The sequence below is a fragment of the Aquarana catesbeiana genome, linkage group LG01, assembly GCF_042186555.1.
Source record: "Aquarana catesbeiana isolate 2022-GZ linkage group LG01, ASM4218655v1, whole genome shotgun sequence".
Lineage (NCBI taxonomy): Eukaryota > Metazoa > Chordata > Amphibia > Anura > Ranidae > Aquarana > Aquarana catesbeiana.
The window spans coordinates 279,270,783-279,289,144 of record NC_133324.1 but is presented as its reverse complement, the minus strand read 5'-3'; the positions used below and the strand labels follow the sequence as shown (position 1 = coordinate 279,289,144).

The 18,362-nt window shown below is 39.5% G+C and overlaps 1 protein-coding gene across 1 annotated transcript in view; it reads right to left on the bottom strand.

The window, feature by feature from the left end:
• Window positions 1–373: 373 nt before the first annotated feature.
• Window positions 374–18,362, bottom strand: part of HIC2 (HIC ZBTB transcriptional repressor 2) — a 64,537-nt gene continuing 46,548 nt past the window's right edge. The window contains exon 2 of the mRNA XM_073629077.1: window positions 374–11,459. Coding sequence (XP_073485178.1) covers window positions 9,798–11,432 — 1,635 coding nt within the window. The 5' untranslated portion in view covers window positions 11,433–11,459 and the 3' untranslated portion in view covers window positions 374–9,797. The remainder of the gene's footprint in view (window positions 11,460–18,362) is intronic.

The window sequence follows — 18,362 nt, the reverse complement described above, 5'->3', positions numbered from 1 at the left end:
TCATTCATTTCATTTCACTGTGGCTATTGTACTGACAGCCAGTCCTGCTGGCTGTGGCTGTCAAATTACCTGAACAGCAGCTACATCTGATTGGATATAGCTGCTGTTCAGGCAAAAATTTTCCAGCAAGCTGCTTTGACAAAAGAAGATTAAACAATCAACCTTTAGGAGCTGAATGAATGGAGTGGCGCTGGCAGGGGCATCCACTGAATTCAGTCCCTAAAATGTGCACCTACTGTATAGCCAGCTTTCGTGGTATTGCTGATGAGTGCAATTATTTTTCTGCTACAATGCACTTGGAGGAAAAAAAAAATGGATCCAAGTGTTCAAAATACAATGTAGAAAATGTAATAATAAGATTCAAGTACAACAGTTTTCAATCAAGCTTTTAATGAAAAGATCATAAAATAACAGTTCTTTTTCATCACTGTACATTAAGACTGAAAGTTTTTCGAATGTTCAGATCACCAGAATCTTCTGTATCCACTTTTTTTTTTATCTATATGACACTAGAGTATGAGCTCCTCCATAGAGTGCTCTGACCTGAATAGAAAATCCATGAGGAGAACATTGCAGCCCCAGGAAGCAAAGAGGTAGGACTGAGAGCAGAGAAAGTCACTATATCTCCTTTTCCAGTTCTTGTGTACTACAGATGGACAGGACCAGAAATAAGCAAGCAATTTCACTGACATTGTGTGTGTAGATAACTAGCCACAAATTTCTCAGCATAAGTAGCCAGAACACCAATAGAAAAGTCTGCCTAATTTAAGAGGTTAAAAAAAAAAAAAAAAAGCAACATATGCCCAGCCCTGAGACAAGTCTGTGATCTGGGTGTTATTTAGGAGCAATTAGAGGTCTTTAATTGCCCTTACTAAATTACCTTGTTTTTTTTTTTAATCTGAAGCTAGTGATTCACGATCTATAAACAAGGTAAGCTGTTACACAATAAAAAGGGTGCCTCCCTGGCAAGATTCCTAGAAGTCAGACAGGTGGAACCTCTCTCTCCAGTAATCACGTATACATGACACACTAAACTAATGCCCAGACAGTGTCAAATGCCTGTCACGCTGCATACAACCTGTTCAGGGTTGTGGTTTTATGACTGCAGCACAAAAAGTGGGCAAAGTGGTCCTTTATTATTATTATTTTTTTTTTTTTTAACTATTTACATATTTTTAAGGTTAATCTAGTTTCTGATTTAGCATAAGAGATATACTTGTTACATATTAATAATAATACATGGTTGCTCACAAATCAGAATCTTCTTGGATTGTTTTGGAGTTAGAAGAGGTTGGGCTTTGGCATACTTGGTAAAAGGTAAAGGCAGAGCCATTTTCTTGTGAAATATCATGCTATAGCAGGTAAAGGCAGAGCCATTTTCTTGTGAAATATCATGCTATAGCAGACATACAGCTGAATCTTGTGTTCAGATTACAAAGTGTAGCATGACTGGGAACAAATAACTGAAATTAAACAGAATACGTACAGATTCGTACCATCAAAGCAAAAACTTTGTTGACGTGACCTGGACAAGGTTCCAGTTTTTCTTTATTATAATCTTCAGGAAAATAAGGCTTCAGTCTACTAACCAATATATTAAAGTTTATAAGAACGATAACATTTTTGCTTACATTTCCAATAGGAACAATATACCATTTAGCGTATTTGTACATTTGGCATGAAAAAAAAAAAAAATACATTCCTTTATTTTGTTTTTTAAACAGCCACAAGCAACACACAAACCATATCTCATCACTGCACAGCTCCCTGCTGTGGCAGGATAGACAAAATATGTCACTGAAAAAATTTGCTGCATTTCTAGTCCCATCCAGTAGATGATCACATCTGCAGTGGGGCAATGTTTAATGTGGTCTTCATACTCCCGTTAAACTTTAAAGGGCCAGGTCACATGTTGTCATGATAAAATGCACGCTACCGCAGCGATAACTGGTGCAATGTTGTGGCATTTATTTGAAGATCACCCCAAAGCACCCTGCCGCCCACAGATGCGTTGCAGAGCAAAACACGGCAACACACTAATGTGCATTGCAGTGTGCTGCCAAGAATGGTACACGCACCATCTTTTGGCAGTGCAGCACACCACAGTGCATGTCAGTGTGTTTTTGCACGACCTTCAGCAGGTGCGTCTTGGGATGCCAAAGAGAATGACTGCTACCACATTGCACCAATGCATTGCTGCACATGTTGCTGCAACAACATGGTTTAAATGGGCCCCTTAATAACAGGACACAAGGGATAAGGACACATCCCTTCTTAGTCTCATCTCACCTCCTGTACCTGAAAGACTGAAGGAATTACCAAACATTCCATCAAAACAGGAAAAAAAAAAAAAAAAAAAACAAAAGAAAAAAAACAAACACAAAAATAGAAGGAAAGCATTTTGCAGAAAAAAAATATACATTTATATTTATACCAAATGAAGCCGGTGACATTGTAACAATAAAAAACAAAAAAATAGACGTATCCAGTATGAAAACAGAAGAACTACAGAAAGTCCCGCTTGGTGATTTATGGCTATTTGTTGAGTCTCTGAGGATATTTAGGTTTGTTTGCTTTTTCTGAAATCCTTTAGTCTTCAAAGCATTAGCCTGCCACAGGCACCTTGCAGTGTTTGAGGGCCTATGACAAAGAATTTTAGCCCCATGTGACAGCTTCAACTTGGCCCTTCCAGAAGGGCCCCTGACCAACGTATTGAAGAAAACATTTATTATTAAGAAGGTCAGGATGTATAACCAACCTGCTTATGTGCTGCTGCCATCAAGAGGGGGTGGTGAAATAAATACATTCAGAACTGCACATACATAGTGAAACAATACAAACACTGCAAAAAGTCTGCACCATCTTTGATTAGTTATTGAAGACCAGACAAAATTAATGGTATATTATCTATGGGTCATACAAGAGCCCCAATTTATAGAATGTGTGTAGATTTAGATTATGTATTAAACTGGCAGCTACATTTCTTTAAAAAAAAATTTTTTGATTGAATTTTAACTAAGTTAACATATACAAGGGATAAACATTTTGCTTAATGTGACCCTATGCTCAATGTGTTAAAGTTGTTGTAAACTCTCTTTATTTTTACCTACAGGTAAGCTTATAATAAAGCTTACCTGTAGGATAAATGAATATCTCCTATATGTGCATCGTTTAAAAGATATTCTAGTGAGCAACGTCACCGACACATGCCCTTTGAAGGAACGGCATACCTGTGCCGTTCCTTCAGAGCCCAGTGCCGCGGGAGTGATGTCATCATGGCTCAACCATTCAAGCGACCGCAGCCTGCAAACCCGGAAGGAAGACCGGGTGAAGATGGACGCCTCTGCAGCAGTGACAGCGTGCCACTGGAGGGCTTAGTTTCAAGGCAAGTCTTTCATATAATGTAATAATAATGTAAGCCTTTACCTTGCATGAGGTTTTTTTTTGTTTTTAAACATTTTCTACCGCTTTAAATTTTTTGCTGGGATGGCTGTAATACTTTTCCTGTAGGAAATACTATGGTCAAACCTCCCTCTGGTTATACAACCCAAATAAATAGGCATTTGGTCATCCGAATGCCTAGGATTTAGGTCAAGTGACCAGTACTGGAAGTAGCCTGTTACTAAATCTATCCAAAAGGCAAGGTATTTTAGCCCTTCTAATTATTCTTTATATAACCCCAACAAACATACGTTACACATAAATCGATGAGAATAGGTCCACTTTAAGACTGAAGAAGGAAAATGTTTAGAAGTGGGTTATTTGTTCATAAACAGTAAAGAAGGGCTGTCATAAGAGAAACAAAGGCTACGATTCCTGACCCCTTCAATTAAAAAAAAAAAAAAAAGAGGCCAGGAAAGAAAGACCTCTGGGTCATGCTGACCCCCTGTTTTCAATACTCTCAGTCACTGACCTGGAACAAATATGCAGAGAAAGACTCTCTCACTTTCCTGATCTGTTCCACGTCAGTGATTCAAAAGTACTGAAGCTAGTGGATCAGCATAACTACTATTTTAATAAGGTGATTGGCAATGGTTGCCCAATATTTCTTTGAAAAGTTACTCTAAGATAGCAAGATCTCACTGTACCTTGAAGAAATGTAACACATAAAATTGAGGCTGTAGTAACTGTGAATACCATACATCTGTCATAGAGGAATTCATTATTACTTACTTACTAAGGGTTTTCTGTGTTTTTGCGCATTTAAGGCAGTGAAACCTATCTGTACATTGGTCATTTCAACAAATTATTATGTTTAAGGGTTTCCAGCACCCTAAAAAGGAGATAGACATTTAACCACCACCATGGCAAGAGTTATATTCTTCATGCGTTTGAAAAGGTTAAATCCTATCTAAGATTTTATAAGCCTCCACATTAAACTTCCATCCACTGCCAATAAACCAGAATCTCCAAACATGAAAGCAATGAGGTCAGTGAAAACCCAAGAAAATGTGGAATTAATTTTGACTGGTCTGTTGCTGAGGTCTGAAACTGTAAAGAGTTATGTAAACAATGAGATAAATATAAATAGTCCGTTTTTTTTTCTTTTTTTCTGAGCCCAGTTGATTTCTTCAAAATGTGCTTTGGTTTAAAAAATAGTTTATGGATTTGGGTACAAGCTATTTTTTTTCCTTTTTGTTTTATTTTTTCAGTTTTATAATACATCCTTGTTTTCGGTTTACAAGTCTTAAAAATGTTTTTCCTGTTATTCCGAAAAAAAAAAAAAAAAAAAAAAAAAAAATCAGGAACTTGTATTTTTCCCCACTGCCTACCATTTTACAATATGAAGTGTGTTTTATACACAGAATATAGCTCCAATCCCTCCCATCCCTCCACCCAGGTCCCACAATTCTTAAAATTTGCTTTAATATGAAACTAGTGTTTAGCTTTTCTCATAAAATACAGAAAATGTTAGATACAATACTATGTCATAGAAATGTGGCTGAAAGTTTGGTGCCTGGAGGTAGCCAGTCCCTGAAGTTTGAGAAGTATTGTCATTATTAATGTTGTCACAGTTTGGAAATGTATTCCATCAATTCATTCTCTAGAACACAAACCTACACAGCTAACAAAAAAAAAAATGTACAATGCTCACCTAAACACAGACTTTGTGTCGATATTAAGTGCTGAGAAAAAAAATAAAAATATACATTAAAAAATTGCTTGTCAAAAGCAACATTTTCTGGGAGTCAAGATTTATTTTTCATGTATATGGGATGGGTGAAGGTGCAGTTTAATTTACTGTTTAGGGTATAAATGATCATACCTTTTTTTTTCTCAAAATGGTATAAGCATTGGTGAGAGTGCCAGTTTTTGGTTTAAAAAATAAATTCTAAAGGCTCCCTCATGCATTGCGAGCAGAAATAATTTTTCTATTTAACGATTTTAATCTAGAAAGCGGAAAGACTGCATTGTACCACTTTTTAGAAGCAATTGGTTTTCTGCAGTGTCAGTAAAAAAAAAAAAAAAACATTAAGAAAGTGAAAAATCTCAAATTTTGGAGGGCATATTAAGAATTGTCAAAAGTAGTTTTGTTTCATAGAAAGAATGGAGAATCGAGACTTAAGTTGCCAATACACTGCTCCAATTCTGGCCAATTTCTGCTGGCTCGGCTGAATTTCAGGCAGTGTATGGCCCTGCCGGCACCACTCCATTTGGCAAAAGTTGATTGTTCAATTGACTTTTATCAAAAGAGCCTGTTGGATAACTTGTCAGTCGAACAGCACCTTTATCCAATCACATGCAGGTACTGTTTGAAATATGACATCCCGGCGCGGGAAAATTCGACTATCGGTGCATTTTTGTTAAGCCAGTGTATGGCTAGCTGTGGAAAAAAAAAAAAAAAAAAGAAAAAAAGTTCAGTCCCATAACCATGTTTGAAAATTACAACAGGCTAGTAGACTTCTTGTTGTGCTCTTTTCTCAATGTTAGTTGATGTTAACGAATCCCACAAAGTCCTCTGCAGCATTTGGGAAAGGTAAATGTAATAGATACGTTTTATTTCTTTTGGTGATAATGAGAGAAATCTTGGCTTTATCCACAGTTTAGCTGCTACCTGCAGCCCTGGAGCTACTATTTTAACTGCAGTGGTGGTCTTCATATAGGGCCAAGGAGCCCAACTAAAGCAATCCAATTAATGCAAAGCATTGCAACCTGAAAATGACTGAACTGTGGGCAGAGCAGAGGTTTCGATGTAGAAAAGAGCTCAGTCCGCCTCCCAGGCATTGCAGATAACTTTATGGAGTTGTCCCTTAAGAAAAACCAATCCAACTTACATAATTGCTCAACAGCAGGAAATGCCTTTTTCCTATGAAACTGCTCCTACACATCCAGCAGCCTAGAAAACCAGAGCTGTATGCAAATACCACAGGAAAATTAATTGCTCTGGGTGCTCCCCCCATCATTTCACAATGCAGTGTGCACACCATTGCAACTTACAGAGAAGTACATATGCTGTAGGGAGGGGGCAGGTCTTCTAGCTGTGCAGAAGCAGCTTCCAAAAAGGAAAAAAAAAAAAAAAATATGTGACATCTACTATTAGGCCATTATGCAACTGGACCACTTTTCCTTAAACCAATGCAAAAAAAAAAATTTGCGAACAGGCAGGCGCTTATTGCAGAAATTACATGCAATGTCTCTTCTGCTAGAAAATAAGCTTACCTGCTTGCTTGCAATCCTCCCCAGAATGTAAACAGAGTGCAGCTGCACGTTTACATTTTTCGGCACAGTGCCAGTGTGTTGAGATGACCCCTGTGCATGCGCGGGAGTGATGTCATCCTGCACGGACCAATCAAGATGGCAAGGAACCAGACAATGCTTTCTACACCAGGGGCTATTTATGATCTACATATTTCCTTTAGAACTTTAGCAGTTGCCCATTAAATTAAATTGTAGCTTTCAGCAGACTGCTCAGACTCGCCATCTCATATGTACTGATTAAATATATCAGAGAGATACAGCCATATGTTAATAAAATATACCCTTGTGAGGAAAAAAAATTGTCAAATGAAATATCAGCAAGCCCCAGAAGATATTTCATCTTTGGCCCTGAAGCATCTGTATTTGTTTCCCACATACTGAATTACACAAAATGTAAACTACTGAATTGGACTGTAACCAGATTATGAGTCAACCAAGAGCAGCTATCAACAGTGTGGAATGCAAATCATCTACTTTCAACTAAAAGAGACAATGCACAAATATGATACTGGATCTATCACAAGCATAGCAAATTCAATGATTAATTAAGCTACACAGATGTACAATGTCACTGTGTAGATCAAGGAAATTGCAGTACTTCATGGAGCAGACCAAAAATATAAATAATAGTTTAAAGAGGAACTCCAGATTTGATTAAAAAAAATAAACATGCAATAAACATGCCCATTCTAGTCAAAATGTTTGCAATCTGCTGAGATCTGCTCAATCCCATCATATGCAAATGTGCTCCTTTCCTGGCAAGCGGAAAAGTTGGCATACAATTATCTGCACAAGTGAACAGCATTCCAAGCATCTCTAGGAAGTGTGGCGATTACCATCTTTAGGGAAGAAAGGGATGCCAGCTTTTATGTATTTTTTTATGATATAGACCTGCCTGCACAGTTGTTCAGAGGAGGATGGGAAGCCAAAGAGACTGAATGGCTTCTAAGTCAGATTGTTTCAGCATTTCAGGGACTTGTTATGTTTTTGTTAAGGGGACAGTTTAAATCTGCTTCCTGGAGTTCAGCTTTAAATTCCCACAATTAAAAACTTATCAACGTGATTCCACATGGGGGAAAAGACAACTATATTTTCGAGTTTGTTACTTTGTCTATTCTTACATTCATTTTAGGTCATAGGACTGAACTTTTGTGAACATTAAAAAAAAAAAAAAAAAAAAAAAAAAAATATTGCAGCTTAACTTGACTTGTCTTTAGTTTCATAGATTTGGTCTTAAAAAAAAAAAAAAAAAAATGTAAACTTGAATTTTCTAATGTGGCCATAAATTGTAAGGGTACACCAGTATTTGGTAAGTTCTGGATTCTGATGCATTTCTAACAGCGGCTGGCCATAATTTGCAAAGATATTGAGAGACTAACACTTTGGGAGTCACAGCTTTGGAAATATCACAAACCTCTGCAGCAAGAGGTGATTCTATCTAGGGAAAAGGGTTTGGTAATTATTTTGGTTCATTTCTGATTGGATCTCTTTGGGTTCTGTTCATTTTTGGATCTATTTCATAGCCGTAACATGTAGAGTATGGCAAATTCCTGACAGTCTTATGTTTTGAATGCTTTCCATTTAATTTAAATGTTCTAACTTTATACATTTACTTACATGAAAGAAAAAAAAAAAAAAAAAAAAAAAACTATGCAAAACTTTAGTAAAAGCATCTCACTTGTCAAGAGTTCAAGAGGTAGCAAAAGTGACCAGTCCATCGCATCCTTCCACCTTTACATACACAGCCACAATAGGCTGACACGCACACTGACACACACTCACGTATACACACACACACACAGGAGTACCTAATAGGTGACCAGTAGTCACCATAAACAGCAACATGGTGAGAACCTTCTTTCCTAACAGATAGGCTCCAACTGGAAGCCAGTCTGGCAGTAAAGAGAAAAGTTTCCTATAATTTGGAGGTGTGTGGGGTGGAGAAAACAAAAACCTCCTACGGTTTAACACTTTTTGGGTCAGGTTAACAGGGCACTGAGCACTGTAACAAAGTACTAGGTGCCCTCTGTAGGACAGAAGGAGTTACGATGTGTCTGTTCCTGAGCTCATCTTTACACGAGAAGCTCAATAACATGTAAAAAGTGAGTAGTGAAAAGAAAGAATCCTAACCCACCACCCCAAAATAACCCTAAACTTCCAGTTCAAAAATTCACAGATTCAAAATGTAAATTAGACAGTCTCCCACAGCCCAGCACTGAGACAAGTACCTATTACAGACAGGAAAACAACAGAGGGAGGCAAAACAAAGAACCTCCCTCCCACTGGCTCACATGGGTGCAACTGTTGGGCAATGTTAGTTTCCAGTCTGTGGAAAAAAAGGGCCTTCAGAAAGAAGAAAGGTACCAAGAGGGAACATGCAAAGAATTCACAGCCACGGGATACCAAGAGCCCCAGAAAAGTGCCAGCCCTCCTTCAGCTATCTATATATTGGTGTAAGAAAGGGGCAACTTGGCAGGAACCTATCCAGATGCCCACAGTGGTAACCAGGAGAGGGAGTTGAGGTTTCCTTGGTTTTCATTCATGGATATAAGTAGGAGGCCAGCACCTCTTAAGGCTGGACAGAAGTAGGCAGGGCCAAGATGTAGAAAGGTGTGATCATCACAGGGTGTGTAATAACATGCCTTCAGTAAAATTACACCAAAATGCACCCTACACCAAAAGACTTAACTTCAATGTTTTCCTTGCTGCTAGAATAGTATAGTAGGATGGCAATGCTCTCAATAGAACTTGTTGAATCTGCAAGCATCACAATGGCCATCCCTTGGCAAGAGTGTTTGAAGTCTTTGTGTAGGTGCCGATGATGTAGAGGCAAAGAGTGCTGGGGATGTAACCTCTTTGTTGTGTAAACTGAAGATGATGTACAACTGGCTTCCACTGTGCCATATGTTGAAATGTTGTCGTTATTCATTACATGTTAAAGCTCAGGTGAGGCATTGCACCCCCTTTCTTCCATCTCTGATACAACTGGAAAACAGGTACCCATAAAGCAGCAAGTCATCAGGAAGGTAAATTGGTTTGTGTGTGTGTTTGTGTGCACAAGAGAAGCACATTCTTAGGATGTCATAAGAGTCTTTGGTTTAACATGGGGAGGTGTGCATACGCAAGTGACTGATCAGATTGCGCTGCTGGGTGAATTTTCCCCCGCAGAGCTGACATTCATAGGGCTTTTCCCCTGAGTGGACACGCATGTGCTCGGTCAGTCGATATTGCCTTGTAAAGCGCATCCCACACTCGTCGCAAGCAAAAGGTTTGAGGCCCAGGTGACTCCTCATATGGCGGGTCATGGTTCCTCTTTGTGTGAACATTTTGCCACAGATGTTACAGGGGAAAGGACGGGTCAGCCAGTGCGTTTTCTCGTGCTGTCGAAGAGTGGCTGGATCTTTGTAACTTCTTTCACACACTGAGCACTTGAATGGCCGTGATTCATTTGGAAAGGTAGTGTTGGGAGTGGACAGATCCTCCGCTTCCTCTTTGCAGTAGGAATCTTCCTCTTTGATATATAGCTCCTCCTCAGTGTGCGTTTCCACATGGGCATTCAGTTGCTCTGAATTGGGAAACCCCTTTCCACAGGGGATACAGACATACAAGTTGTCTCCAAATGGCACAGTCTCAAATCCATCTTGTCGGTAAACATAGTTGGCACTAGGATGTTCAGTCTCGTTCTCACTATGTCCACTCTCCTCACTGTTGTCTTTGCCATTTTCCACTTCCTCTTTACACTGGAAACCCTTTTCTGAAGCATAGCCCCCTCCAGATATTCTCTCTTTTGACTTAGGCCCAACAATAACTCCATTGGGCATATTTTCTCCTCGTTCCTCTGGAGACAATTCTCCATCTTTCCTGTCCCACTCCTTTTTACGGGGACAGTGACGAAGGAGTTTCTTTGGCCCGGATTCAGAGTGGTTTTCCTCCACTTCCATTGGTTCACTGTCTCTTTTTTGGAGGGCGGATTCTTCGTATGAGGCACTGTTGGCTACAGATGCTGAGGCAGATTGGGGAGAACCTGCACAACTATCTGCTTGTACATTCTCTTCTTGTGCAGGTAGGGACGGGCTTTTCTTGGAAAGGTCAAGGCCTAGCTCATGGTCACTCCCATTAGTGCTGTTATGAAGGCTGTTGTTGCTCCCTGTACCTCGATTTAAAGGGTGGCTATTTTCCTGGTTAGAATTGTTAATAAACACATCTTCATCTTGCCCTGCAGTACTGGACAGCTCATTTGAGTTGGAGCCCTTGTTTTCATCAGATGAGCCAGAGAATCGCATGTGAGCAAGTTGGGGAGTGGAGAGCCTGTGACTCCTTCCAACTCGGCCTATGCTGGGCACTCCAAGCTTTCCAACAAATGGCTTCCCAGCACGCTTGAGCTTCTTCCTGCAAAGAGTTGCCAAGTCGTGGAGTTGGAGGTAGCTTGCTGCAGTGAGAAGAGCATTGAAGTTCTGCTCTCCTGGCTGGTCAGATGTTGTTAGGAGTTTACCAGTGTAGATAAAGTCCAAAATCTGACGGAAAACTGCTGGATTGACCATGTCGGTATCTAGATTGATCAGGTTGTCATGGAGAACAAGAGACTTAAAGTACATGCTGCTGGCGGCAAGGATGTTCTTGTGAGCTCGGAACAGGGCATTTTCCACCACAATGATGACATCACACAGGAAACCTTTGGCTCGTTGCTGATTCAGCTGAAGCAGCAGTTGTTTGGCATGGTTTGGCAGATCCATTTCCCCTTTTCATTCAGTATGCTCTGCCTAAAAAATATAAAATACATCAATTAAAAAGGTTTCATTTCAAATTTGTCTATTTATTAAAAGATATTAGGGACAGATTCCACAACACAATATTCACATCTAAACTGGACACAAAGCAAACCCCTAAAAATGACCACTCTGAAACAAACATACATACAACACACACTATATATATATATATATATATATATATATATATATATATATATATATATATATATATATATATATATATATATATATATATATATATACACACACATACACTAAAAATAAATAGGTGTATGGCTACTTCTTGGCATGGGGTAGCTGTCAATATTGAGCACAAGCACAGAAACAAAATGGCACCCCCAAGAGTCTTAAAGTGTCACTAAACCCACATCATAAAAAAAACTATCAATAAATGGTGTATTACATGCTGTTTATACTCACTATGAGGCTAGTTTTCTGCAAAAAAACCTTTTTGATCCAGCTGCTCTCTATCTCCACCTTCTGTTCATGTCCCTGATTCAGCTAGGAATTTTGCAACTGTAGTGGCAACTCTGCACATGCTCAGTTTTCAGGTCAGTTTCTATGCTGAGCATTTCCTCCCTATAACATCTGAGCAGCCCATGTGACTATAGAATCATACACAGTCGTAAGTGACAGCCCCCTCCCTTGCTCCTCCTCCATTGCCACTAACCAGCTAAACACAATGGGGGCAGGATAATACATGTAGATTAATGAAGGCTTCACCTATTCTAAGACACAGGCTGGAGGAGTGTGACAGAAATCTGCCCACACCATGTTATTTACACAAAATAATAAGGATTTGATGTAAAATATATATTTGTATGCCAATTTAAAACAGTTTATTGATGATAATTATTTTTCCAAGGGCTTATTTATATATATAAAACATGACCAGCAGCAGAGAACTGGAATCTCTGTTTATGCTTCCTTGTAGACAGGCTGGGAAAGATCTGGGTCATGAGACAGCTGTATATATTGATTAGGAAAAAGGGATTTCAATTTTTTTTTTTTTAATTAAAATAATTGCAGTGCCATCATCCACATACAGAAATAGACGGGGCAATGCAAATTGTCCCTTCTATCACTTTTTAAGTGGGGTGAGCACAAAAAATTATTCTGTTGTTTGACACTTTGCGTATTAGCAGCTCTCCCATATTTTAACCATTTGCTCTCGGGAAGATTTAGACCCGTTCATGACTAGGCCATTTTTTGGGATGCAGCACTGCATTACTTTAACTGACAATTGCGCGGGTGTGCGATGCTGTACCCAAATAAAATTTATGTTCTTTTTTTTTCCCCCACTAAGACCCCTTTCACACTGAAGGCGTTTTTCAGGCGCTAAAGGGCTAAAAATAGCGCCTGAAAAACGCCTCCCCTGCAGCCCTAGTGTGAACGCCTGCAAGAAAAAAAGTCCTGAAAACAGCATCTTTGGAACAGTTTATACACCAGCTCCTCCACCACCCCTGCCCATTGAAATGAATGGGCATCGCTGCCAAAGCACCTGAAAAGCGCTTCAGCAGAGCCGCTTTTCGGGCGCATTTAACCCTTTCTTCGGCCGCTAGCGGGGGTTAAATACTTTACCGCTAATGCGGAGCGGTGCCAATGTAAAAGGAGTCAATTAGAGCCTTCTCTTGGTAGTATTTGATCACCTGTTTTTTGCGCCATAAACAAAAAAGGACCAACAATTATGGAAAAAAAAAAAATAAAATATATATATATTTTTTTTACTTTCTGCTATAAAAAACATCCAATTAAAAAAAAAAAAAAAAAAAAAAGAAAATTCTACATTTTTTACATAAATTTAAGCTAAAATGTATTCCGCTACATATTTTTGTTAAAAAATCCCAATAAGCATATATTGATTGGTTTGCGCAAAAGTTATAGCATCTACAAACTTTGGGATATTTCTATTTTTTACTAGTAATGGCGGCGATCAGCGACTTATAGCGGGACTGCAATATCGGGGTGGACAAATCGGACACTGACACTTTTTGGGGAGCAGCGACATTAATACAGTGATCAGTGCTCTGTACTGACACTGGCTGGGAAGTGGATAACATAACTGTGGGGGAGGTGCTTGTACTAGGGGAAGGCATGAATCGGTGCACCTGCTTTGCAGAGACAGGATCCATGCCTTTTGTACTGACAGAACAGGAATCTGCCTTGTTTACATAGGCAGATCGCCGCTCTCCCTCTGTACTGAAGGATCGGCGGGCTGGATATAATCACAGCAGGAGCGGGCTGGATCTTGCGCAGAGCAGCCGCCCTTCTGCAGTATATCTACGGTGGGTGGTCTACAAGTGGTTAACCACTTCAATACAGGGCACTTATACACCCATCCTGCCCAGACCAATTTTCAGATTTCAGTGCTCTTGCACTTCAATGCTAATTACTCAGTCATGCAACACTGTACCCAAACAAAATTAGTATTATTTTTTTCACGCAAATAGGAGCTTTCTTTTGGTCATTTAATCCCCACTGGGTTTTTTATTTAATTTTTTTTTCATTGGCTCTTTACCCTGATCGGGGATGGGCTGGGTCCGAGGAATCGCTTTTTTTTTTTTTTAAATAGTTTAGCTTTGAATAAAGCTGGGGAGGGTTAGGACCTGTGAAAGGTGCTCTAATTTTTATTTTTTTTCTACATCGGTTACCTCTGTTCTGGTAACGGGACATATTTCAAACAGGGTACTGTATGTTCAACTGACAACTGTCAAAGGTAAGGTTTCCCTTCACTTTGTTGAGATTTTCACTAATTCCTGTCTTTTCTCTGCAACAGGAAAAAGACAAAATGTTCCAAATGGGAATACAGACCACTAAAAATAAAAAAACCCAACTCCTGGATACATAAATATCTGCAGCACTATCACCTCAAAATACTCAATACTCAAAATATTGGCTAAAAAAAATCTATGGGATCTTCACTTCACAATACTCTAAAAGTGCTCCCCACACACCACATTTAACACGATCATCCTCCTCAAATTATACAAGCACTCTCCATCTCTATTACCCCCCCATTACAAAAAGGCAACTCAGCTTTATGGGTATCTATTCTGGTAATTACTTTTATTGCAGGTTCCACTTCTTCTCTTTACTTCCCTATTTCCACAACAGAAAGATGGTAGTGTTCCAACAATCCGCAACTTATTATCTCTCCAGCATTATAATGCTATGAGCACTTATGAAATGTGTGTAACAGTTTTTATGGTTGTATTTACATTTTAAATAAGTGGATCACACTATTTGTTTTAATTTGCATCTTTCACTGGCGAATATGATAAAAGACCATATCCAGATCAACAAGAGACATAAAAAGGAAGCTGTGGACAGTTTGGAATACTACCACCTTTCCTAAAAATTTGTTTAGCTTAGAAGCCGGTGCCAATGCTCCTAAAAATGATAGCTGGAGCCTAACTTTTAAAGTTCTCTCTAGTTTTGCTTCTTGCTCCTGAATTGGACAGAATGGATCATGATATAGTAATATAATAGTTTGTTCTTCCCTGGTTAAAAGTTAATGCAATAACTTAAAAGACTAAGGCTGGCCATACATGGTCGAATTTTGAAAGAATTTTCTTTTGAAAAATTAGAAAATTTGTGCGTTTTGTGAACCGATGATGCAATCATTGATTTTGAAATATGACCAACCAAGCCTTCAATTTCACCTCATGTTGCTACAGAAAAAAAAAAAAAAGAATTTTCGTGGCTGGGAATCTTCTTTCCAGAAATTGTCTTGCACATGCGCATTTCTTTTTTGACTACATTTTTTGCACGATTCTCCCATCATTGATTAGAAAATCGTTAGTTTTTCAAAAAATTTCCAACACGTCCGATTACTCAAATTTGATGGCCGCACGAAAATCGGCTGTTGCTGCAGCCCACTAATGGTGCGAAATACGAACGAAAATTCTTAGATAAGATTTTCAAGGACGGGGGGGGGGGGAGAGGAGGGAGGGTCGGGTAAGTAGATAAGTAGGTAATATTGTCGAATCGGCTACTGTAAGATCCCCGTAGGCGACAAGTCATGTTAACAGATGTGTTACATATTTGGTTTTAATCGTTTTTTTTTTATATGGCAAGTGTCACAATGATGAGACAAAAGAGAGAGGCTGGAAGATAAATGAACTGCAAAGTTGATTCAAGCCTCTCTAGATGGTCGACTAAAGTGACAAAAAAAAAAAAAAAAAGGATAAGATTTTCAAAAGAAGATTCTTTTTCGAAATTCGACCCATGTATTGCCTGCCTAACTTGAACTTTCCCTTTAAAGTCCAACCAGACTTTTTTTGTTTTTGTTTTTGGTAGCGTGGTAAGGTTGGAATAGGAATGCCTATTAATTTATTTATAGTCTTAGGCCTCTTAGGCAATATTCCATCTCACTTCCTGTAAAATGCAGCAAAAACAGACTTTTTAAACGTCGGTTACTATCTGTCAAGTTAAGTCATTCAGGAGAGTTTTTAAAAGCGTCCCATGTACATTAAGTCTTACTTGCTGGACTGAAGTTGGTGGTGGGACACTGGTACAGCAAAATTTTCTCATTTACCACTTGGTGAAGAAAAGTCATAATCCTAAAGCCTCATACACACAATAAGAATATCGGACGAGTGATCTTCCGTTGCTTTTTTTGCATGCTAGTCTCACATCGAAAATGAAGAGGTTACTAAAGTTATGAAAACTTTCGTATGACAGAATACAACTTCGGAAGTAATGTAATTTATTATTACAGGTACTTCTATAGCGCTATCAATTTATGCAGCACTTTACATATACATTGCACATTTACATCAGTCCCTACCCTCAAGGAGCTTACAATCTAATGTCCCTAAGGCCTCTTTCACATGGACGATCCGTATGTCCGTTTTTCATCCTTCCGTTTTCGGATGAAAAACGGACATACATTCATTCCTATGGAGCGTCGGATGTCAGCGGTGACATGTCCGCTGACATCCGACCCCGCTCCGATCCGAAAAGTGTAACGGAGGAAAAACCTACTTTTCCATCCGTTTTCGGATCGGATGACGACGGACCGTAGTGTCCGTCATCATCCGATCCCCCATAGGGGAGAGCGGCGCTCTGACAGGTCCGTCGCTGCACAGCGTGCAGCGATGCACCTGTCATCTTCCTGCTCAGCGGGGATCGGCGGAGCGATCCCCGCTGAGCCAGCGGATGTTCACGGGGCGGATCATCGCTGATCCGCCCCGTGAGAAAGAGGCCTTACTCACACATACTAGGGCTAATTTAGACAGGATCCAATTAACCTACCAGCATGTCTTTGGAGTGTGGGAGGAAACACGGAGAAAACCCACGCAGGCATAGGGAGAACATGCAAACTACAGGCAGGTAGTGTCGTGGTCAGGATTTGAACCAGCATGTGTTGTATTGTATTCTTTCATTTCCAAGCGTGCGTGGTCTTGGTCTTCTGATTTTTTTCGTGAATACCGTACTGATTGAACAGAAATCATACGCTCTGGAATCGTATAAGAAACATTTTTGTATTTGTCCCTCCGGATAATTTTGCCTAAACTGTTGTGATCGGCTCTCAAAAGCTGTGTACTAACGATCAGATTATCGTACAATCGCTTCAAAAGTGGCATTTTTCGTCCAATTTTCTGATCATGTGTACTAGGCTTTAGGCTGTTATACCGCCTCACTGCACTCCACGTTCCTTGCCAACACACAAGCGTTTTAGCGCACCAAGACATAGCTTTAAAAATGTGTCAAGTATAGGAAAATTATCTTGAAAACAAGGTGGTAAATTTCATGGCATGGGATAGACTGCAGGGCCGTGTACACCAATGTCCCAGCAGGTGTAGATATAAATATCTAGAACCAATTTAGACTAAAGCATTTTCAACTCTGAATATAAAAAATAAAAAAAAAAAACAAAACAAAAAAACACACACGCCAGACATTCTATCCTAATATCGTAACTGCTTTTCCATCATGCTCCCTGCCTGCTTGCAATGTGTTTTGGTCTTTTTAAATACTCCTAGCTTGACTCACTTCACTGCCGTATGCTACAATGTGTTCTACATTATTACCAGCAATACCAGAAATGGAGGGGGAAAAGAAACCCACCCTTCTTCGTGCTACAAAACCAAAAAGACAAGGCACACAAGTCAGGAATGCATGAATGCTGCTCAAGCTACAGCAGAGTCAAGCAAAGTTCAGCTGACAAGGTTCTCAGTCAATTTAAACCATATGCAAGGTTTGCCTGCGGGGCCCAGCAAGATGGGAGGAGTGGAGAGAGAAGTAGGAAGGGATAGAGAGAAAGTGTACATCTAAATGTAGAGGAGGAGGAAAGGGGAAGCAAATCAGGACACAAACAGATTACAGTGCAAAAAAAAAAAAAGCCACCTGCTTTCAGGTGATGTTAAAGCAGCCGGCCAATGGCATTTTATATTGTAAAAACATTGTAATGACTATTAAGAGGGCAGAAAATCTGGAAAAGGCCTAGATCAAAAATCAATACAGCTGAAAAAAGTGTATCTAAATCCAAAACAAAAATGTAATATATTGCAACTTACAAGTCCTTCAATATGGTGGCTCTAGTTTTATTTTGTAAGGCATTACCATGTATATTGTATATTCTGCAAATACAGAATAGCGCCTAATCATCCGGATAGAAAGCCAGTATCCTGTGGACTGAACTAAAATCTCAAACAATTATTAGCTCTCTCGGTTATCTTCTGTGAACTACAAGGCAACGTTCTCTACAGAATGGAGATGAGCAACCGAGAGTGACAATGCTGCTGCTCCATGGATACAGTGAGAGCATGGTCACCATGGGACACAAACGTGATACTGGCAGGGTCACTGGGTAAAAATATAGGGGGAGGAAGAAGAAGAACCCCCCTTTTCTGCGGCAGGTATGCAAGGGTGTATGAGATCAACTGC